Source organism: Gallinula chloropus (assembly GCF_964237585.1).
Source record: "Gallinula chloropus genome assembly, chromosome: 9".
NCBI classification, from domain to species: Eukaryota; Metazoa; Chordata; class Aves; order Gruiformes; family Rallidae; genus Gallinula; species Gallinula chloropus.
In genome coordinates this window covers 21,299,726-21,323,519 of record NC_140094.1, presented here as the reverse complement: position 1 = coordinate 21,323,519, position 23,794 = coordinate 21,299,726, and the positions used below count along the sequence as shown (strand labels likewise).

General features: G+C 36.4%; 1 protein-coding gene across 3 annotated transcripts in view; it reads right to left on the bottom strand.

Annotated features, from left to right (window-relative positions):
• The window catches only part of CGNL1 (cingulin like 1), a gene marked incomplete at its 5' end in the record, with an annotated part of 36,413 nt that extends 14,244 nt beyond the window's left edge, over positions 1 to 22,169 (bottom strand). For 2 of the 3 annotated variants that reach the window (XM_084267986.1, XM_084267987.1), the window contains 9 exons: positions 906 to 1,010; positions 1,290 to 1,496; positions 14,542 to 14,754; positions 16,629 to 16,764; positions 17,293 to 17,441; positions 18,157 to 18,258; positions 19,258 to 19,351; positions 19,984 to 20,078; positions 20,589 to 22,154. In XM_084267986.1, coding sequence (XP_084124112.1) covers positions 906 to 1,010; positions 1,290 to 1,496; positions 14,542 to 14,754; positions 16,629 to 16,764; positions 17,293 to 17,441; positions 18,157 to 18,258; positions 19,258 to 19,351; positions 19,984 to 20,078; positions 20,589 to 22,154 — 2,667 coding nt within the window. Of the gene's footprint in view, positions 1 to 905; positions 1,011 to 1,289; positions 1,497 to 14,541; positions 14,755 to 16,628; positions 16,765 to 17,292; positions 17,442 to 18,156; positions 18,259 to 19,257; positions 19,352 to 19,983; positions 20,079 to 20,588 lie in introns of all 3 variants that reach the window. The other variant, XM_084267985.1, reaches the window with a different exon arrangement.
• Positions 22,170 to 23,794: the final 1,625 nt, after the last annotated feature.

Sequence of the window (23,794 nt, the reverse complement as noted above, 5' to 3'; positions counted from 1 at the left end):
AAATTTGTGAATATCAAAAGGGAAAACATATAGAAAAATTTAAAAGGATTGCCAGCAGTGTACATGTAGCTCATTTTTGAGTCTGACTTGTTTGATAGAATCACTTCAAAGCTTTGCTTCTAGAAGCAGAACTAAGAGAATTCTAAACTATCGCCTACTGTGGAAACAGATGCTTCTTTTAGTACATGCAAAAGGTGAATACAAGGAGGATAGGTGAAGTTTGGAACTTTTTCAGATACAGAACATGGTGTCAATAGAAAGAGACGTAAGATTTACACACAGTCATCTCATTACTAAACAGATCTTATTTTTCACTCCACCTGATCATTCCATCTTTACTCACACACAATACTGCCAACATCCCTCTCCACTGGACTGAGACAGATGCATTCTCCCCACGATTAATTCCTGGGCTGACCTGAGACAAAGCATATCCTTTTCCTCAATAATGAGTAGAGTAAGGACCAAGGTGGAATGAAGACTGCAAGTTCTAGTGATACATGTTAAATTCCTCTGTTTTTGTGATGAAATATCCTAGTTCCATGCCATATTTGCAAACAAGATAGGTTTGTAAAAAACGGACAAGCCAATTTTCCGGTATTTGTCTACTACCCGTATTTTTATCTATGTGCAATTACCTAATAGGAGAGCATTTTGTGATTCATCTCTCTGAAATTTTGCTAGATCTATAAATCTAACAAAAATAATTTAACAAGAAAACAATCTTAATTAGAAGATGGTATACTTTCAGGAAGTGTTTGAACATTGATTGCAGTGAGGTCTGGACTTTAAAACACAGTGTACTTCATAAAGAATGAGATGCTACTCTGCAGAAAACAATGGTGACTCAGGTAAACACACAGGAAATTTACAATTTAAATATTTCAAATTGCTCTTGTTCTTACCTGTGTATCTTCTAGTTGGCTTTCCAAAGACTTTTTTAACACTACCAATTCTTCTGCCACCTTTTCAGCATGCTTCAAAGCTGCTTCTAATTGTTGTTTCTCTTCCTATAATGACACATTTTGATACACTTAGAAATAGTGGAAAGGCTTTAATCTAACAAGTATGTTCACTCTGGCCTATCACTTATCTTCCCATTTCCAGTTGCATTTCACCAGTGATAATCAGTGTAAAAGCCAGTGTGACTGGTTTTCACTTAAGAAATCTTTCCTATACGTGTCAGCAAACTGCATCCTGCTTCTTGACACCTTGTTGGCAGTTTTTGTTCTATAACACATCCTTTGCAAACAGCAATGATATTTAAGAAACTTGTTTTCTTAACTTACCTCATATGTCTTTATTTTTTCCTTCACTGATTTTTCTTCTCCTTTCATATTATCAATTTGTTTGTGTAACTCTTCAGTTTTACTCTCTAGCTCAGTAACTATTCTCTTCAACTGTTCATTTTCCTCAGTCAGCTCTCTGACTTGATTTTCAATACTATTTCGCACCTCTTGTGCAGCATTTCTTTCACTGGCAAGGGCAGCAGCACTCTAATGAAACCAAATAATATAAGGTTAAAGGAAAAGATAAAGCAATTTTCCACATGTTTAGTACAGCACCACAGCAAATACAGCTAGATGATAACATTAGAATGTCAACAGAGAATGTAACTTAAAGTCTGTGTGCATTACAAATGTTATTTTTATTATTCACATAACTGTGGGAGAACACACAAGGAACACTTTTTTCTTCTCAGATATACCGATGTGCTAAAGCAACATGCAAGACCTGAACAGTCTCATGCCTGCCAAAACATCTTTTCAACCTCAAAACTCTTCCTCTTCACTGCCCTAAAATGTTTTCAGTATCAAACCCCACTGCTAGGTAGTTCCAAGTAATCTAAAAAACTTAACAGATATGGAAAGCCACATGGACCTTTCAGGAAGAAAATATTGAAGAGTGTGCAACACAAAAATTTAGGCACATCTCATCCTACTGCTTTTTCCTAGCACTAAGATATACAACACTCCATTTCCATTAACTATTTGTGGGGCTGCAGATTAAATCAACTTAAGAAACGGTATCAGCAGTGGGGGAAGGTTTTACAGGGATAAAGCCCTAACCCATTCAAAATGTGGTCCTACAAAGTGCTGTGTCAGCACGGAAGAGCAGATGAAGAGCAGGTATGAACAAGCAATAGGGACTGGCAATAGTTCACAGTGGTATTGGTGAAGCTTTAACCACATGCCTGGTTTTCAGCTACTGCCTGAGGATGGAAGTAGGTTAGCTACAGGGTTAAACTTGTTAAAAAGACACACTTTGTATTTTTTTCAGAAACTCAAATTAATATACAGCACAAATGATAATCTACTCATTGCAGTTTATCACATATGGTGACAGGTTCTTTTCTTGGCAGGGTAACTGGCTGAAGCACGTAACTTTATAGAGCTAATTGTCACCTTATTCTTGCCACCTATCCTTTAAAGTATCCTACCATTTATTGTGGAAACCATGAGTGGAAGTATGTGTCTATACTGTTAAGCTGTCTATACTGTTAAGCTATCTATACTGCTGTGCCATAAGAGAGACCAGGTATGTAAACATTTAGTTCTGCTGAGCAAAGAGCTGGAAGGATTTAGTTTTTGTTCTTGATTGACTTGGCAGTCAGAATCCCCTCCCATGAACTTCATCTGAGATACAATTTGCAGTTCTTGCCCTTGAGTACTTAGGATCTGATACAAAGCAATACTCTGTACAAAGATCTTGTTCTCATGTACAGGTTTACTGCCTTCTACACTAAGACCTTAAACAACAGCAAGAACATGAGAACAGACCTATCAATCAGTCTAGACCAGCATTCCCTCCAGTGGCTATAGCTGGTATTTATGGACAAAAAAAAGAAAGAACTACTACAGGATGAACCTTTCCCTGTTGCATACTCCAAGCTTTCACTGTTTTTCCACCATAAATGTATCATCCGTTAATTTCTTTTATCCCTTTGGCCTTTACATGATCTGGTGACAATAAGCAATTCTCATTAAAATATTAATTACTGAAGCACAGTATTTTTGCACAGGAGATTTTAGGTGGCTGAAAACAAAACAGTAGTTAATAAACTACTTGTGAAGGAAGCATGAAAAAAAATCACTGTCCAGAAGTGCTATTTTTGATTGCAGCTCCTGACTTTCCCCTCCCCACCCTCTGAAGGAGTAAGCCAAGTTATATAAAAGAGTGTTTACAAGTTGCGCCCTCACTCGGTTGTTTTCTAGCAAGCAACAGCTTTAAAATCATGTAAATTAGTTTGATAAAGCAGTAACTCAGAAAACACTCAGACTGTCTACAGGGTCAATGAACTTATTATACAAAAACTGGCAGCATAAGTAGGCTGACAAGTTCTGGTCTTTTGAAAATACTGAAAAAACTTGTTCTTCTAAGTACATGATTAGTGAAAAGCTCTGAAATAAATCTCTGTTGATGCTTTAAGTTCTCACATACTGAAATTTCAATAACATTATTTATATATTCCTTTATTTTTTGCTTTTTGCATGCAGCAAAGTTTTATTAATTAGCAAGCACTCCACCAGTGGCTCCTTTTTGTCTCATTTCCCCTTTCTGGAGCTGAATGAAAGCAGCTGAGGCATGCTGGGGAGTTCAAGGAAAGGAATGTTGATTTGTCTGTTCTTTTTCATCCAACCGCCTACGCAGGGCTGCACAGTAGAAGAGGACTGCAGCAGACCCACTCCGTACCTGGAGATTCCACTACCTCATCCACCACGGTTTGCTCCACTTTCCCAACACAGGAAGCATTATTTACTGAAATGTATATACACACATACTTAGAGAAGCCAACGACCAAACAGAATTCCAGATCTACAGACAGAAATACACACACACAGACTTTTTTTTAACCCAACAGGTTCAAAATTTAAGTTCAACCTACACCACCAGTGCAGTGGTATCTAGAACTCTGATCTAGCCTGCTTCTTTGCTGCATGTATTTTAGGGTACTGTTCCAGACACTAAAATTAAATCTAACCTGGTGTTCTCTCTCTCCCTTTTCACTACGTATTTCAGTAAGTTAACAAGTCGTTAGGTGATTACATATAAAAGGCAGAGAAGCATAAAGGGCAAGTTGCAATATTATCTTTATGAACCTAATTTAGCAGGCTGGAAGCAAATTGGATATTTAAATAAAACCTGCCTAAAGTTCCAGCTGCTTGAGTGACCAGCACTTAACCAGCAGATCTTTACAGGTCTCCGATGACCCTGGTTGGCATCATTACAGGGGTTACACCTTCACATGAATGAACTATTCCCAAACAAATTCTCTAACATCTTTAGTAGAAAAATAACACCAACAAGAAATATATACACTCACACACACTTTTTCAAGTAGGAAAATTCTCTTAGCACATATGGGGAACTTTACTGTACTGAAGTTGGAGAATGGGCATTTTTCTTCATATCTTCTGGGCAGAGTAGGAGAAATTTTCTATACAACACACATTTCACCATACAGTATTATTTCAACATCTTTTCAACTTGTTTCAGATAAGACTGAAAAGAAACACAGGAGTATCTATCCTATAAGTTCATCTACACAAGTGTGCTACACACATAAGGCATCTTTAGGATACCATTCAGGATATTAGAAAAATGGATAGATTAGTATCTTCAATTTGACAGTAAAATTTAAACAAAGTCAAACCACACAAATAAAATGTAGGTGTTCTTTGAATAGAAAATGCACACATAGCAACACTTCTCCAAAAGAGTCAAATTACACAGCTGGATTTAGAGTAAAAATAAGCACCTATACTCATGCACACCCAGTGTAATTAATGAGAATGGCACATAGACATCTTCACAAGTATAAATGAACCTTCTGGATTACAGTAGTTTTTGGTAATACATGCCATATCCCGTAGCATACTGCCATAGAAAGAGTACAAGAAAACCCTCTGTGCCTCTTCCCTTCTCCTATTATTCACTGTTAGTCTTATCTGCCACCTCACATCACCTTCTTCATCCCATCCTAGTCTTCTCTCAGGACGACTGGTGCACATGATAAAAAAGAACCTAGGTATCATTAGAAAAGATACTCAGAGGACACAAGCACTGAAATGTAGTTCTGACAGACCTTGTAAACATACTATTAAGGAAGAAACTGATGGAGAAAGAACCCTACACTGAAAAGGTAAAGAAAGAACTATATACTGAACAGTTAGGTAAGGTTCAGGCCAACAGCTATCAAATTGTTCATGGACACTGCTGAAGCAGATTGTTGCATCCTTTGACTACAGAACCCTATCAAACAGGCAGTGTACTCAACCATCCCCAAACAACTGAAGGGCAGTATTACTCACACACAGACCATATATTAAATTTACCTATCTGTCATCAGAGGTGGCCCACTATATTCTGGATAAAACTCCCCTAACAAAACATGCCAGTGGAAGATATGAAAACTACTGAAATTACAGAGAAATTACTATATACATTGATAAATTCTGAATGACAATGCCCTTCATACGCTAAAAAGTTGCAACAGCATAGCCAGTTTAAACTGTACAACAGATGGTATTTGCTAACAGCCAGCAGTAATCCTATTCTCTTTGGTTCTGTCTACATGAGCAAGGAGGCAAAGCTTTCACTTAAAATTCAGTGACTGGCTCACACATTCAAAAAAAGGAGTTGAAAGCTGTTTGCAAAAGTATTGAATTAGAGTGGGTTAGTGATGAGGATGAAAGCAGGAGGATAACTAACACTATAGGATTAGTAAGTACCAATAAGGGGAAAAAAAACCCTCAATCAAGGTGTGAACATGTGTACAGATTGTGCTGTGGATTCATATCCTCCAGTCCACACGTAACTTATTTGTAATTATGTGTGAGTTAACAGAAAGTCCTTAAGGCTTAATGACACTCTATCAGTTAATGACTCTGTCAGTGCCCATTCATAAATACTTTACATTGCCACATTTAATACTTGGGAATCTTGGTAAAGTTTTGGCAATAATTTTAACTAAGTTTATATAAATTTAACCCATAGTAGCAGAGCTGGGTAAAGGTCAGAAAGTAATGAATTAAACTGAATATGAAACATTAACAAAGATGTTAATGTAACATGATCTTTAGTTCACAGAATTTTGGATCAGCCGCTCCAGAGAGCTGAAGTAAGATTACGTGCACAAACTCATACAGACCACAGAACAGATGAAACTGTTTAAACAAGGTTCCTGAAGAAAGAAAATAGAATTATAGTATTTCAAACCTATCTGCCATACAAAAAAAATCCACCCAAACAACAAACCTCAAAACAAACAACTCTTTAAAAACTGGAGAAAAAAATGTATCAAGTATTGAAGAGGGTTCTTTAAAATCAACATATCTCAACTCCAAGACTGCAGTTTCCTCCCTATGTTATATAAAACATGCTTATTTCTTTTTGCTCACACTTGCTAGTTGTGATTGTATGTTTAAGTAAACATTCAGTATACAATTAAGGTATAAACCCTATAGCATATTCCCTGTTACGTTTGCCTGTGTTTGCTTTGTCTTTCCTTCCACTCTGCCTGTCCTCACTCTGCCTTCCAAGGCATTCAGTGCCTTCTATTTCCTATGTTTAGCCTGCTTCACATTCAGATTTCCATGCCTTTGATCTCTGAAGGAATAATACCTTCCTCAATACCCACATTCTTGCAGGCTTCTTAAACACACTCCTAACTTCTCATGGATTATTTTTCAATACATGAAATTTTACTATGCTTTATCAAATTTTATCACATTTAAACTCATGATTTAAGACTGAGCAAGCCTTGTCAGCAGACTTAAGTGTCAAAGATTAGGTAAAAGAAGTTGGAAATGTGTTGTAAATGTGTTGTAAATTTATGAAAAAAAGCAGGAAAAAAAGGAAGCCTGTCTAGAAGAAAGAGAACACAGCTGTAATGATGAGGTCCCACAATACAGAGTCCTCTGTTTGATTTGATTTATAAAGTTTTACCTAGCACAGGTCTGCCTATCTGAGCCCACATAGTCATAGCTGCTGAGCACATATGCATGCAAAATTTAGTTCTCAGTTTTAGGCCTAAGAAAGTTACTCCTCATAAGGCAATTTCACCACTGAAATTCAATTCTATCATTTCTCATCCTGCATCTGCTGAACAAGAAACGCATCAAAGTCTGGGTTTATGTCCTCAAATATAGTTATGTATGTGTCCAGAAATATTTTAATATATATTAAAATTAGTCAAGACCAAGTTTAAATAAAACAATAAATACTGTTCCAACTCCTTTATTGCAAAAAGTCTTGCTAAAGCAAATATATGCTCTTCTACTTTCAACTTTGGTGCAAGCAGTGAGCACATTTAATGAACTGGAGATATAAAGCTCAGTTAGTAAAAAAGGCATCAAAATCATTCCCACCACCCAGTACTGTGTAAACCCAAAGAAAGAGCACAGAACACAAACATGGTCCTCAAGATGAAAAATCAAATATTCTATTTCAACCTGAATACAAAAAAACCCTTCTTGGATAGGAATGTAGGAAATGTTCTGTGGCTCCACGCCTTTTTCTACCACACCTTCAACACTGGCAAAGACAGAGAGGGTTGTGTAACTGATCATTATGAATGTTTCTGGATGACTTCAGTGTTTCAGCTGGTGAAACTTCCTTTTGGCAGTGACTGCACAGTACAGGACCTTTAGAGTCCTTTTCCAAAATACAGGAAGAGCTAAAGTGATGGGAAGCTAAGTATCTCATTTGCAGCTTACTAGAATTGTTAAAGTTTGGCTAGATTCAACATTTCTTAGGCACAACCCAGCCAATTTCTCTAAAAACCTTTACATTTCCTTCCAGAATCAAGTTCCACTGAGTAGAACTGAATTCAACCAATTAACTGGTTTTTAACTGTTTTTTTCTTTAATTGCCATACTTGAAGTACAAATCTAAAGAATAATTCAAAATGAGCTAGAGCATAAAAACAAGTTGGTTGTTTTTTTTTTTTATAATGGTAGGAAGAAACTTTAACTTTCAAATATTCTTTCCAGATTATATACACTTGTGTAATCAAAGTCCATGACATGATAATTTTATAAAACCAGGGGTGGAGGGCAGGGACACGACACACGGATGGATGGGACACGCCAAACAAAACCCAGGAATGGTGCAGCTGTTCACTGCATTCTGTGACCATGCCGTGGAAGGCATAAGGTATCAAGATAGATATTGTCTGCTGGAACCAACTCTAAAGTCCACGAGCCAACTCTTTATACTGATGCTGGACTAAAGTTGTTTAACATCCTGAATTACACGTAAAAAAATTCATGTGGCTTCACAGACTCAGATCTACCCAGCTCCCTCAGATGATCCTCTCCTTTTTGTATATAAACAAATCTAACTTAAATAAAAAACTAGACACTGATTTTCCTAGGTAACATGCAGGTGACTTCCAAAGAAATAAAAAACAAAAAACCAACCTACACCCAAAGACCGACCCAAGGAGAAGAGACAAACATACTGAGTCTCAGCATAGCCCTTGCATTGTAATTATTAGCTCTTCAGAAAGGAGAGCTTCTGAATTCAGTATTATACAGGTACAGTCATCTAGTTTTTAAAGCTCATGAATGCAAATAACAGGTCTGCATTTCTGTCTGTAGCTCAGTTTGCAGTTCCGGTATTTCCCCCCAAGTCTCCCTCTGGGCCATTCTTCTAACCTCAGACACTCTTTTTTAAAGCAGTTGGAAGCCCTGGTATGAATAACACAGGAACACAGGATAGCATGGATAATAAAATCTCATACTTACAAAACAGGGAATGTAAAAAAACTCCTTAAAAGCATCAGGCTACCAACCCCAAAACAAGCAAGCAAACAAACTTTCTCTGGAAAAGAGACTAACTGTCCTGAACAGCCTTACTTGCTGCTTTTCTACCTTACACTGATTACATTAATTCTTCCCATCATCTCACAATAGCCTACCTTAACCTGCCTTTGGAGGTAACTATCATTAGTTACCTATTAAAAGGGTCAGTGTGCTTTTGTCTCTTAGCAAGGTACACTGCAGCCAACCTGAATCCTCAGTGGTACTTGCAGAGATTATCCAAGTAAGCAAGTGCACCAATCTGCAAGCAAACCAGGCTGCCTTGTCTTCCATTTCAGCTAGAGCCTTTCCACTAACTGATGAAAAATTATTCATTTGTGACAGCTTAGAGAAGAACTGTTTTCTTGCAACTGATCTAAATGGTATTATACCCTTAATATTATTTCCCCTTATTTTACACTAAGGATATTAGACAAAACTTCCCAATATAGGCATGACCTAACATCTACAGTTATGAAATCCAGAGCCAGGACATAGCCCAGGGATGTGGTTGAATCATTTTCCCTGCATGTGTTCAAAAAAAGGGTAGATGAGGTACTCAGGGATATGGTTTAGCATAGGATAGGAATGGTTGGACTTGATGATCTTTAAAGGTCTTTTTCAACCTTGTGATCCTGTGATTAACCTCTCAACCAGTAGCTGTATTAATATCATATTATCCTCCTAGCTCTGTATCATGACATTCTCAGACTAGGTTATACTAACAGTTTTCTCAAGGTTAAAAGTTGTTGCAAAGACTAGAGTAAAACATTAACCAGCTTTGTGTTCACATTGTACCCTACTGAATGGACTTAGGGGGTCAAACACTTCACATGCATACACAAACAAACATACACTTTCACAGGACAAACCACCTGAACACACATATACTGTCTTCAGCTCATAAGGACTAGAATTCCTCCTGATGATTTTAAAGAAGAATCTATCTGCACAGGCTCTTGCCAACTTTCAGGAACCAAAACAACCAACACAAACAACCCCCCTTCCCAGCCCAGCCCAGCTGAAAATAGTCCTGACTGAATAAGGTTCACAATGGTGAAATTACTAGTACAGATAAAACAAGGTGTTGATTTGGTTGGAGGTTTTTTGTCTTGTTTAGATGTGGTCCAGTCTGACTCAAATAGAATGCTGCAGAATAGTTTTGCTCAGAAACTTTCCTTACTCTACACACAGTATCAAACCCAGTTTTTGTTTCATGACATTGCCTGCATCCAAACAATGTCTCCACTAAATTAATGCAGGAGCAAACAGCTTGTAAATGAAAGACCAAAGAGGCTGGAACTTACAAAACCTGCCAAAGCACCAAAGACAAAGTCACCAAGTTCCATCTTCTGTGCACTTCTGAGGCAAAATTATAATTCTTGTTGAAAACACAGCTAATATTCCATAATTTGGTGTTTCGTTTATTGGGTGCCTAAAAACATGCATCCTTCCCATGCACAGAACAGACACTTACAGCAAAACAAATCAAATCCATCTCCCAGATTTTCTATATGCAATTCTAAAATCTGTGTTTCCAATAATAACGCCTATTTTAGGAGTGCCTGCAGCCTTCCTTCTACGATCCCTTTCTTTGCCCTACTCTACTTGGTTTGAAGCATCACAATGGAAATCAATCAAAAACATACCAGGCTTTTAGAGGGCTGGTAAAGGAGGGCAGAAAATGAAGGGGAACAGGAAGGAGGTTGTGAAAGAGGAAACATTGACTTGGACCACTCACTCCACTAGTCTGACTCGGTATACAGTTTAGATCAGTTACCAATCAATTTCTACCACTGAAATAAATCCCAAAAAATGTTATTTCATCATGGCAAAGACTGCTTCAAGCAAGCAGGAAGAAAAACACTTCAGTGGTGTTTGAAATTCTGGTTCATCTTCCTTAAATCTTTTCCAGTTATGTATCTTGTTTGAGGTGAACAGACTAGACTCAGCCACTGTATTTAGGATGTGGATTCATAATGAGTTATGGATGTACGTACACGAAAGCACCATGATGCTCTTATGCCCAAGTAATTCTTATCATATAATCTCTTTCTTTTCTGCTATCAAGACTATGTTTTAGACCTATTTATTATAACCCCAAGATTGCACCTTAGAGTGGCAGGAGTTCGTTAGGATCCTATTGGTTTTTTCCATATGTATAATTTTACAATTATATAAATCTATCTTCCACTTCATTTACCAAAGTGTCCCTGCAATGTTCCATAATCAGTTATGTCCCCACTTTACCCTAAGTCACTCAGGTAACCACTGTGCCAAAATTGGTTCTCAATAGCATACAAAACTTAGTTATGTTTCATTTTACATTTAAACTATGTATGCCAAGCCATTCCTAAAAGAAATGGCATACACAGTATACATAAGTATAATTTACAATGCTTTAAGCTAATTTTTGTTCTGGTCTATGTGGGAGCTTTTCATTAGGTTTGAAGAAGTATCATTATCTGGTTAGGTAGAAAAAGACACAGTCATTTTCATTTCAAAGTTCTTTACAACTCTGTGCTAGATTCACCTAAATTCACTATTACTTCACAGAGGTGAGGAAAAACACATGAGCTCAAAACCTCTTCTCATCTACAATGCTCAAATTTGTGTATTATTTTCTTATTTTAAAGGAGTACACTTTTAGTTCATAACATGCACAGAAGGTAACCACTGCCTTTTGCTGTTCCCACCTCTAAGCACATTGCATGTTTTAACACATACATGTCATGACCACAAGACTTACTGCATTCTTAAATGTGTTGATAAAATGAATCAGCTTCTAACCTCTGAGTGAGTGTCTGTTATCACTCTGAGATCAAGGTCAGAACTAGGATGAAGCTTGAATAAATCACTCAAGGTCAGGCTTTGATAAGCCTCTTCATAACATGACAATTACAGCTTTTTCTGAACAACAGAATTTGTGCAGACTGCTTCTCAAAACAGACGTAAATTTGACAAAGCTGTGCAGTTTGCAACTGCACTTCTGAACTGATAAAATTTCAGTGGAATTTGAACAGTACTAGTTGACATTTGCTACAACCTTTCACCTACATTATTACAATCCAAAGGCAATTTCCAAATTTCACTGAAACAGCAGCACTTCATCTGCAGAGACACAGCACTCATGGTTAAGTAGTACAATTCTGGCCTGTTAAACCAGGAGGGGATTCGTATTCATTTCTGCTCTAGCACTCGTAGTTACGGAGAAATCAATTTTTAATTAGAAAGATATGCCTTTTTAAAATTCATTATTATATCAAAGGTTATTATTACCCCACAAAGGTATGTTACCAAAAAGATTAAGACTTTTACTATTGCTAAATGGAAATGGTCTTGTCTCAGTCTTAATAAACAAGCAAGTTAAGAACAATCATAGCTCAAGACTACCACAAGCAAAAGGCATAACACAAAAATGAGTTTAAAAGGTAAAGAGTAGCAAAGAAAATTAATACCTTATTATTTGTGACTTTCTAGAGCAATTTCTATTTTAAAAAGCAAAAAAACCCAGCAGACCACATAAGTGAACTTGAGAACAGAGCCACACGTGACAAAGAGCCCTGGTCTGTTCTCTCATCAGATAACCTTGAGTATGTTTCTAATATGATTTCAGAACAAATCTACATGGCAAACTAAATAAACTGTTCATTACTTGTCAACCTATCTCATGTCTCCAACCACTGAAAAACTGTGTTAACACTGGCACAAAAATTACTCTCTTTTTCCCTGCAAAAACTTCTCTCACATGACAAAATACTTTTATTCAGTCTACCAATTTGGATGATATAGAAACAACACAAGAACTCACAGCCTTCTACATACAGACTCCAATATACCCTGATCCATCAAACATCAGCACCCACATTTTCAGTAGGATAAAATACTATTACAGGATTTGCACATCTGTTTTCCTCATTAAATACAACAGAGTGGCCCTTTCCACTATCTTTGATGTAAATTTCCCATATTTAAAACAAATAATTAACAGGATATGCAAGATCACAGCAGATCACTACTCATTTAACTCTCTGCAGAGACTGGTTATTCTTTCCTGATCGAGGATATATCAAACTCAATAACTGATCTCAGTCAGAAGGCAAAGAAATAATACTGGGCTTCAAAAATCATTAAGGGTACTTATACTAGTCAGATTTAAAAAAAAAACCCAACAACAAACCCCACCAAAAATAAAACCAAAACCAAACACCTTCCAACTAAGCATGATGAAAGTTTTACTTTAAAAAAAGTCACTTGAAGTAAAAACAGAAGAACAGAACTGGTGCTTAGAGCAACATTCGTTAAATTTCACTTTTTAGCATCTTATTAAATTGACTACAAGATAGACTATGTCATGCAAGTAAATAAATGTTATTTGTAAGTCTCTCTAAGCCACAGCAACCCAGTCATAGAGATATTTCCCAGACTGTGTTATTGTTATGCCAAACAGACTACTCTTTTATTTCTTGTCAGTCACAATTACAGTTCCATAATTGAAATACAGTAAATTACCATGCAGTAACTTTGAAAGATGGTTCACTGAGGTTAAGCTGTCACTACAATTACTGCATAATAAAAAATGAAAATTGAAATGTTCTACTTTTTTCTCAAACAAAAAAACCTCAATTGAATTCAGGCAGCTCACATCAGTCAAATATCTTTGTGATGATGTAAACAAAGAGAAACAACACTTTTAAGCAAAGCCAAACAATCTCAAGTAGAAGTCTTAGGCTGCATAAACAAATCAGTGTATGTAAAACTCACTGAAGAAAACTGCACATTTAAAAACAATGATTTAAAAGAATGCTCTATCCGAATTCAGTTTCTATCCAGCATCTTCCATATGTGCTCCTATTGTGCTCATAAAGCACATAAAGCTTTGGAAACTTCTTTCAAGTTTCAAACTTAATTTTAGGTCAGTTCTACATTATGCTTTTAGCCATGACCAGCAGGATAACTGCAATGCACTTAGGTGTGGGTAAAATATATATATTAGTAGGGACATTTGTAAGCATAAAACTGTGCCCACAAGCACAATTTGCATGTAGAAATTTTCTCAAATATTTGACAGAAATAAAATAAAATAAAGGGATAGAGAAGAGACATAATAATGCTCAAAATTTTATGAAAAATTTTGCAAAATTTTTTTGAATTAATTCCATGCTGCTGCCTCTGCAAAGATAACTTCAAAAAGGACATCTTTTGGAAAACATAACAGATGTGCACAAGATAAGCTCAGTCAGTGAAAAGGACACAAAATGAAACACATTAAAACCAAACAGTATACAAGGAAGTAGTTGAAGGGACCAGGTGTAAACAAGGAACAGGCTGTTACACAAAAAGAGCTGAAAGTTAGAACAGTGGACTGCACAGTACTGCTGTCATTTCAACAGCATCACTGGCATAGCACACTAGCTCTCTTTAGGTCATCCTCAGGGTTTCAGTCACTCCATTTAACCCAAGACAAACAAATAGTCCTCTGTACCATGCTCTCACCCATTCTCTCTCTAAGTCTGCAATGACACAAACATAGTAAATAACTGCTTGAAGAAAGGACAACTTCAGCTGTGACAATCAAACATCATACTAGTTTATGACATAAAAGAGAATGTCCTAGCCCAAATCTTTACCTATTTATTTTGCAAGAAAATAGTAGTATCTGAAAGCATCTAGTATACAACTTCTGAGTGAGGTATGATATTTCCCCATAGAGACTAATTGTAATTGCTTATTTCACCTCTGCTGCTTTCTCCAGGTTTTGTTGTAGATGGAGCAATTCTTTATTGTGTTGCTCTTTAAGTTTATCCATCTCCATGTCATGGCTAGATACTTCTTCTTTTAGTGCTCCTTTTAAAGCTGTAAGCTCTCTCTCCCTCTTTCTCAAAATCTCTTCTTGTTGATCCTTTGCCATTAATACTTCCTGCAGATCCTGTTTCATTTGCATCAGCTCCTAAAGAACAAAATGAAACTCAATTGCATGACAAATAGTTCCGATGGATGTCCTGTTTGTTTCAGAGGAGGAAAGCATCTAAGGATAAGCTCCTAAGTCCAACCTTGTTTTGCACGATACACTAAGAATTTACTAAACTCTAAGATGGTTAGAAGCACAGCACATAGCTGATGTTTTACATATTGGGTCAACGTATAAGGTGCTGCAAAACTGAAAATATTTTGACCGTGTATGTTATGCTGTCTGTAAAAAAAGCAGGAGTCAAACTAAGGCTGCCAATTAAACAACTCCTTCAGTCTTACCTTCTGTAGGAAAGAGGTAGATAAGAAAAAAAACACCCTCTTTTTGCCCACACTAAGAGACATGAACTCAATGATTATTTCTTGTTCTCTATTCTGATGGAAAGAACAAAAAAAGTTGGTTCAGCAACAACCAAAACCATGCATCTTCTAGTAGTACCTAATTTGGAATTTTTCAAGTTGTGAATAATTGCACTTTCAAACAGAATGTCAGCTGCCCCTGCACTGAAGCAGGATCAGTACTTCTAAACTGCTCTTGACACAAGTCATCTACTCTATCCTTAAAAGCCCAGAATGAAAGGGATTCTACTACCATCCCAGGCAGCTATGTTCCAGTGTTCATTATCTATATTGATAGAAAATGTTTTCCAACACATACTTGTTTTTCAGTATTATCATTTAGTATTATCATTGGTATTCCAGACATTCCCCTACTTATGTACAAATTCCAACTGCAGTACTTGAGACTAAGACAGTAATATAAGAGTAATCAAATCTCACCTACACAAAATAAGGTAGTTCTACTCAGCACATCTTGCATACAAACATATTCAATAATTCTCAGACCTATGCTTTTGCCCACTGTTTTGCATTTTAGCATTTAGCTTCCACTTTTTAAGCTAGTTCTTTGCACTAGTACTGAGAAGTTAATTGTTTTGGTATCACAAAGTATTAAGCTAATTATGAATTCTAACTGTCCTTTTGAACCATTATGCACTAATACTCTTACACAGCCTCACACACAAATTTAGTAAGCAGTGTTCCCTACTTTACCACCAGTATATCATCAAAGAGCTGGAGCACCTCTCCTATGAAGACAAGCTGAGTTGGGCTTGTTCAGCTTAGAGAAGAGAAGGCTCTGGGGGACTTTACAGCTGCCTTTCAATACCTGAAAGGTACCTGTAAGAAAGCTGGGGAAGAACTGTTCACAAGGGCATGAAGCCATAGGACAAGGGGTAATGGTTTTAAACTAGAAAAAGGGAGATTTAGGATCAATATTAGGAAAAAATTGTTCAGTATGCGGGTGGTAGATCACTGGAACAGGTTGGCCAGAGAGGTAGTGGATTCCCCATCTCTAAAGATATTCAAAGTCAGGCTTGATGGGGCTCTGAGCAACCTGATCTAGTAAAGATGTCCCTGCTTACTACAGGGGGGTTAGACTAGATGGACTTTAAAGATCCCTTCCAACCTAACACATTCTGTGATTCTATATTACTATAACCAGGGCTAAAGCAAATTCCTCTTTCATTCTCTAAACTGATCTTCCCTGTTCTGACCCAAATCCTGCCTAATAGTTAAACCTGAGATCATTACCTGGTAATAGTGGATAACTCAGCTGTCACTCAACCACTATGTTATTCGTTATTCTATAAAGCAATGGTACTTATACTTATCTTCCGTTTAGTGTTAATGGAGTTGTTATGTTTTTTTAGATCACCTAATAATGGTATATTGCTTTGGATTGACAGAATGGGGAAAGCTAAGACATGTATTTATTCTACCTATATCTTAGTTTCCATTTTTATGCAATTATTCTTATTTTTGTTATCCTCCTTCTGGTACTTTATAACCAACCTCAATCAGAACCTCTTTCTCCCCTTCATCAGTATGCTTTGCATTATCCAGTTCATCATGCATCTCAGAGAGCTGGTCTTGAAGATCTCTGATCTCAGTCTGGTGTTGTTCCTGCTCCATCTTCACTTCAAAAAGCCTTATCAGGAAAAATTAGACAAGATTTTTTAATTTGTAGAAATACTAATTTGATCTTTCAAGCACTAAAACAATAGAAGTATCTATTTCTGTGTTCCCTACAAGGTAATGGGATCTAATGAGGCAGAAAAATGAATCTCAGAGGGGTAGAAATGAGAACTCTCAAATAGATATTTAAGTGGAATGCTGTATTTTATTTTAAACCTGATACTATATTCTTGACTACAGCATTCAAGAGTTTCCATATTTTTAAGAGCTGAACTACATGACCACGAAGTAGTAAAAGCAATTCACACTAAGAGAAAGACTATAAATTCAGCAATCTTTATCTTCCTTCTAGATATTCTTTTAAAAAAATAATAAAATTAAAAGTTTAAAAATGCCTCTCTTAAAAAGTAGAAACATTTCCTACAATAACAAATGTCACCCTGATTCCATTACCATATTCTGAAGAGACAGGTACTTTTAATCTGAAAGGTTTAAGAAACACTAAACATTCCAACGAATAACTTTCCTAGAATTAACTCACTCCTCTAGGTTTTGCCTCAGTTCCTTCTCGTTTTCCTCCAGTTGCTTTTTTAAGGCTTCTTTTTCACGTATACTTTCATCAAGCTGCAACTGAAGATCTTTCAGGCTTGCTCGTGTAGCATCTCTCTCTTCTTTGGAATTTTGCTGATTCTGAATTTTGTACATCAAAAGTTAAGCATGATAATAGACAAAGCATAAATTAATTTAAGGTTCTTATTATAAGAAAGAAGGAACTTCAAGACTGTGATATTTTTCACTTGTATAAGGCTTATTCATGTCTGAATATCAAAAGCTTGGAATGCTTATTAAAACACACAAAGCACTGCTTTTTGATTTTTATTAGAACTGTGAGAAGTGAAGTCTCCTCAGTACCATCTAATCAATTTTAAGTGTACTGGTTCTTATGACAGACTCAAAATGCAAACCAAAAAAAATCCAAGTTGTTGTTCTCATGTCTTTAGGGCATGGATGCACTTAACCACTTTGAATTTAGCACTGCAAAAGTAACACTTTAATTAATAAACAGCAGCTACATGAGTAAAACAGTTTATCTCTCACTTAGTGTCTGTCTCACCGCAGTCAAGATTAACAATTACCTGTGCAGATACCCAAGAAGTTTTATGTGCATGTGCCTAAACTTTTTTATTCACCATTCCAAACTCCTCCTTAAATACTAAGAAAGGGATTTCTTAAAAAGAGTAACTACGCTGTAAGCAACTAAAATAAGAAGTCTTCAGTAAAAGCACAGGTATAGCTGGACTAAGAAGAATATGAAGCAAAGCTGATTCAGCTGGTTGATCAGTTTTCCCTTACTTAGAAAAGTATATTTGAAATAATCAAAAGCTTTATAACGACAGTGCCATACCTTAATTTCTAGATCTAGCTTTTTCTCTAATTCTTCTACTTTTCTTTCAAGTTCTGCTTTTTGTTCCATCAATGCCTTTACTTCAGCTGACGAATCTGAAACCTACAATTAAACAGACATGCTTATTCTCACAATGCCAAGATGTTCTTTGATAATTGTAATTTTAAAATCTAAAGTAAAACTAAAAGCAAGGCTAATAAAGTGTAGCATCAACTGTCTGAGCTCACCATGTACTTTTCATATGGATCAAGCCAAGTTAATATTTTCAAAGGAGCCATTACTTAAGTTTCATAAAACTTCTTGGTAATTGCTCAAGGCATGTTGCCAATACTAGAGAAAATACACAAACCTTAGGAAAAATTCATATTAGACCACTTATTAATTAAATTATAAGTACATGGGGCCAAATTTAACTGCCCAGAAAGGACATCAAAGGGATTCAAGCTCACATCAAGACTGATTTCCAAACACTGGTTTTTGGTAATTTCTTATGATGTGTTTCATATTTTCATGTTGACTAATTATAACCCATGCTAAAATAATCAACAAAAGTAAGCATTTAATCACTTTTATTCCCTCACTGAAACAACCAGGCATTTCTTCACTTTCCTTTAGAATTGAAAAACTAGGACACTAAATAGCAGGAAACAAAAAGCCTTCAGTAGGCATACTGTCAAATGCTATTACTGCAATACTGCTTTTAAACAATATCTTAGATTACTGCTTTCCCAAATTAAAATACTCTCTCCACTTAGGTATCCATTTACATTACTATAATGAAAAGATGCTTCATCTCTTTTTTTTTTTTTACAGCTAACTCCGCTGGCTTTTTCATCGATCCAACAGCCTTTTGATGTTCACGTTAAATTTGCATCTCCTAATACATACAGTCTCACAGTAGAGTCCTACATATTATTTTTAATTGCTGACTAATGGGCTTCACTCAAGTCACCTCAGTGCCTGATTAAATTAAAGCTATACTACTGAGGGACTACAAGAATAGCATAACTAAAATCAGTGAGAGGATTCAATCTTTTTAAGCACTGTTTGAACACTGCATCACTATGAAACAAACCAGAACAACTTCATTTCTTTTTTTACCTGTGTCTTTCCAGCAGCTCTTGACTTTAAAGTCTGAATTTTCTCAAAAACTAAGTTGACTTTCCTCTTTGTTGCATCATCATTATCAGCACTTCTAAAACACAGTACAAGCAAGCAATGACATGATCGAAGATACTCTCTTGTTAACATTAAGACAAATCCAGAGTACTGACCATAAAATGACACTTGAACAGCTCCAAGAAACTACTACATTAGTAAGGCAAAGAATTTTAAGTGCATCATGTGTATTTTAACTAATTTCTCCCTCCTTCACGTTTCAGTAAGTTATCATTAAGAAATACCAAGTAAAATTTACAAGTAGACAAGGATTAAATGCATGGCAACAAGACAGCTTCTGCCAAATGTTAACAGCAAAAAACTGTTTTCTATTGTTAAAAAAATCCATAAGCTTAAACCCACATGAAGCATGATTCGAAGTCTTCATGAACCTCACTACCACACGAAGTTCATCTCCAAAGGTTTTTAAAAGATAAAACAAAATTTCAGATTTCATATTTCAACTACATTTAATCAAATCCTGGACAGTACCTTATGTAAGCCTGTGTATTTTCACATTCTATAATGCCTTAAAGGTCACAGGTAAGATACAGAGTTATGAAATGGACATTTCATTTAGTTACAGCTTTGATTACATTTTAAATGCAATAGAAAATAAACACTGAGAAAATACAGTCTCCTCTCCAAAAGTTAACTATGGTTACTAACCCTTCCTTAAGGTAATTGTAAAGTATCTGTTTAGCAGTTTCTTCATTTGTTTGCTGTGCAAGATCCTGCTGGCCTTTTAAAAGATCAGGAGTTGCCTAAAAGGACAAGATTAAAATGTCAAAAATTATAATCCTATGAAGATTTTGATACAACCTGTACAATTGAAGTTCTCTTATTCTATTATGAAAACGTTAATGTACTGTGGACCCAAAGTTGATAAAGGCTCACTGGAGTTTTGACTTCCTGCATGAAGCAAGCATATTCCACACCAAAAGGAAGAAAATGTAATTTTGCATGGAATTACATCTATTTCAGCATTCTCCTGTTGCACACTTATGCTTAAGAATCATCATAACATAATTTACAAATTTTTTTTGGCCCTGCCATCTTCCTTCACACACACAAGGATAAACTGTTTCACAAACCATGTTTGCTATACTTGCAACTATAGTAATAATATTTGTATTTCTCCAGAACAATTCTGCTATTCCATTTGGAAGTATTGCATGATGGAAGTTGTTTCTAACAAAGAGCAGAGACCCATGCATTTAACAATATGACAGCTGTAGAGTGCAAAACACAATTTAAAGTAAATTCAATATTACCTGTATGTTAGGGACAGGTGGAAATGTTTTTACAGAAACCTTCCTGGCTCCTGAATCAGGTGGAACTGTGATTCGATTTGGCAACAACAAAGTAGAAGTTACTGTTCTGGCTTCTTCTCTCTTATTCTGTCCTGGGAGTGTAGATGACCTAGACATCAGGCTCTCAGTATCAGCTCCGTTTTGTTTATGGTATTGCAAAGAACTGAAATTGTTGTTCTGAGTGTCTTTATCAGGCATTTGCAGTTTTCCAATACTTCGAGCAGAAATCTTCATCTCCTTGGAAGGTGATTTCTGAGCTCTGGATAACTGCTTATGAAGGCAAACTTTAGATGGTCTCAGCAAGTGCTCAGTTGACTTACCCAAGCTTTTACTGAATTCACCTAAATAATCCGAATTTACATCAAGCCCCAGTGACAAGGCACTATCAGCGCTTCTTGATCTTTTACGATCATCAGGATGAATTCTATTCCTTTTCCCTGACCTACCTCTTCTGTGAGGATCAACTTTCTTGTCAAACTTTTCAATCAGCTGATCTACTCCTGGTAGTGAACCAGTGTCAATATCACGACCAGTTCCAGGCAAAAATGGGATATATCTTCTGTTTTCATGCCGGTTAACATTGTCTGCATAGATAGCATACTCTTGGTCATCAAGCAGAAATCTGTATAAGGAATTTGCAGAAGTGGGAGTAGCTGATGAGGATGATGATCTTCGTGAGTTATCCAACACTGTCCCAGCCGAATCTTGCCTACGGAAGGGAAGAACGTCTGGTCTAGGTTTTCTTGTCTCCTGATAAGCAGTGGGACTAACGCATGGGGATCCTGCTGCAGATGAAAAAGATTCTGAAACTTCGTTGGGGCTGATCATGCTGGTGGGACAATCCAACAGCTGCTTATTTTGGTCCTCTGCTGACCTGTTCAAATGGGGTTTTTTTGAATTTGCTTTGGTTGACTCTGCAAGATATGTGTTTGTTTTCTGTAGGGACACTACTTTAGATGAGGAAATCCAAGCCTTTGCTTCATTTTTTTCATCTTCAAAAGATTTAGATTTACTGCATACAGAAGATTGGTAATTATCCAAGTTCAAGTTACTTTTTTCAGGATCATAAGGCTGTAAGAGTTCAGGATGTTTTTGAAAGTTCAACAAATTGGAGGATTTAACTGTTCCATCTTTAAAATCTGATATTCCATTTTCCTGTTCATCCAGTGTGGTTATCTTTAGGCTTTTAAGCACACAGGGTTGTGCTACAGGAAAGCTTGTGTGTTCCCTGGTTTTGTCCTCCAACTTAGAAGCAGTATTGGAGTCTGTGGCTGGCTGGCTTACAGTCTGAGAAATGACCTGCTGTTCTTTTCCAGAAGGAGGAGAATTTTCTGACAAACACACTTCTGTATTGTTTAGCACTATGTAAGGATGTCCATCAATTCCTTGGACTCTAATACTGACACCATAGGACCCTGTCCTAGAATTCTGTGCACTTCTAGTTTTTTGTGTCTCCTCACTTGCAAGTTCAAGAGTGACTTCATAGTCCTGTCCCACATGCTTAAAACCAGCAAAATATGGCTCCATGATTATCAGAGGATTATAGCTAAATAGAAAAAAAAAATTACATCAATGTCAGCTTTAAATACTATAGATTATTTCATTATTTGCTTTATTCCACCATTCAGTGTGACTACAAAGATTAACAGTAATATGAAGAGAAATCAATGCACAACTTAAAGCCCAAAGCAAATGCACTGTAATACAAAGACAAATGCCTGACTGATTCTGACCAATGTAACGTTACTTTATGTCTATATATTTTAAGAAATAACAACAGTTAACATTACCTACACTATATTGGTGCCAGTTGCTTTGGAATCAAATGACTTCAAATATAAACACATCTAGTACAATTTTTTCACTCAAAGCAGCCTTTATTTTGGGTATCTCCACTATGATTACTGAAAGACTGGTACCCTTCACAAATCAACGAAGATTTTATAGCCAACAGTTACTACCAACCATATTAACATTTAAAAGTAAGCCTGGGAGAACAAAACTCAACCAGGCAGTTTTAGGTAACTGAAGCACTGCAAGGAAGGTCAATCTCCTCATGTGACTGAGTTGAAATTTTAGGTACCTGGCTTTCAATATTTGTTTCTAAAGGAATCTGAAAACAAACTTTTAAAATTATTAACTCATCCACAAGAATTAGCTTTCCTACATATTAATTAACAATCCCCAAATTGTGGGCTTGTTCCAGAAGCCTCTAGTTGCTGTTCTAAAGATTCTTTGCTGAGCAACAGAAATGGAAAAATACTGCTAGTATTTCCAAGGCTGATGATACTTTTTCAGAAGCAAAAGGAATGCTAAATCCAGCCTGTGTGTGCCCAAACTGTTTCAGGTCTAGAAAACAATAATTAAACCCTACCTGCACTTTTAATGTTAATGTCATCTGCAAGAGCTGAGTTTGTGGATAGTTTACTTTACTGTCTGTTGCATAATATAAGCCAACTGCCTAGTAGCAGAGGCAATGCAGTGACTGCAGGAGCTGTGCCTATAAAAGAATAAAACACAAGACTGTCAAACTGATGCAAAACCAGGAGGCAATAAGCTTTTAAACTGAGCTGAAAAGTTAAGTAATCACTAAAGCCTGACAAAACAAAGATCACTAAGCATGGTCAATAATCATCAAGAGGAAACAGAAACAGGATGTCTCATGGAAAAACAAACCTCTGCAGCCAGTTTCACTTTCCTGTGTATCTCAGCATGAATCATCTCCCTCAGATATTCTAATTACCCTTTTTTTCCTGACAGTGAATGAAAAAGTTTGGCTCAGTACTCACAGCACAATAGTTTCCACCCAACTCTTCCTTCTGGCAAGACAGTTCCCCTCAAAAAACCTTTTCCAGCTCCACCTCAAGAGTAGGCTTTCTTAATCTGAATGGTGTTTCTCTACACACAATGCTGGTTATCAAGTGATTACTTTAATGAAGAAAAGAAGTAGTCTCACTGTCAAAGTCCTCCTTAGAGGACTTAGAAAAAACTAGTTCACTAGTTAAATTCATCAAAATTAATTCAGGTGTTAAATCCACTATATACATTATGAATTTGACTTCCATTTAAGACCTGCTGGAGTAGGAGGAGAAACAGAACAAGGTGAAAGCAAAGATAAGCCAGAGAAGGCTAAGTAGAAAAATGAAGGAGCAAGAATCATTTAAGGA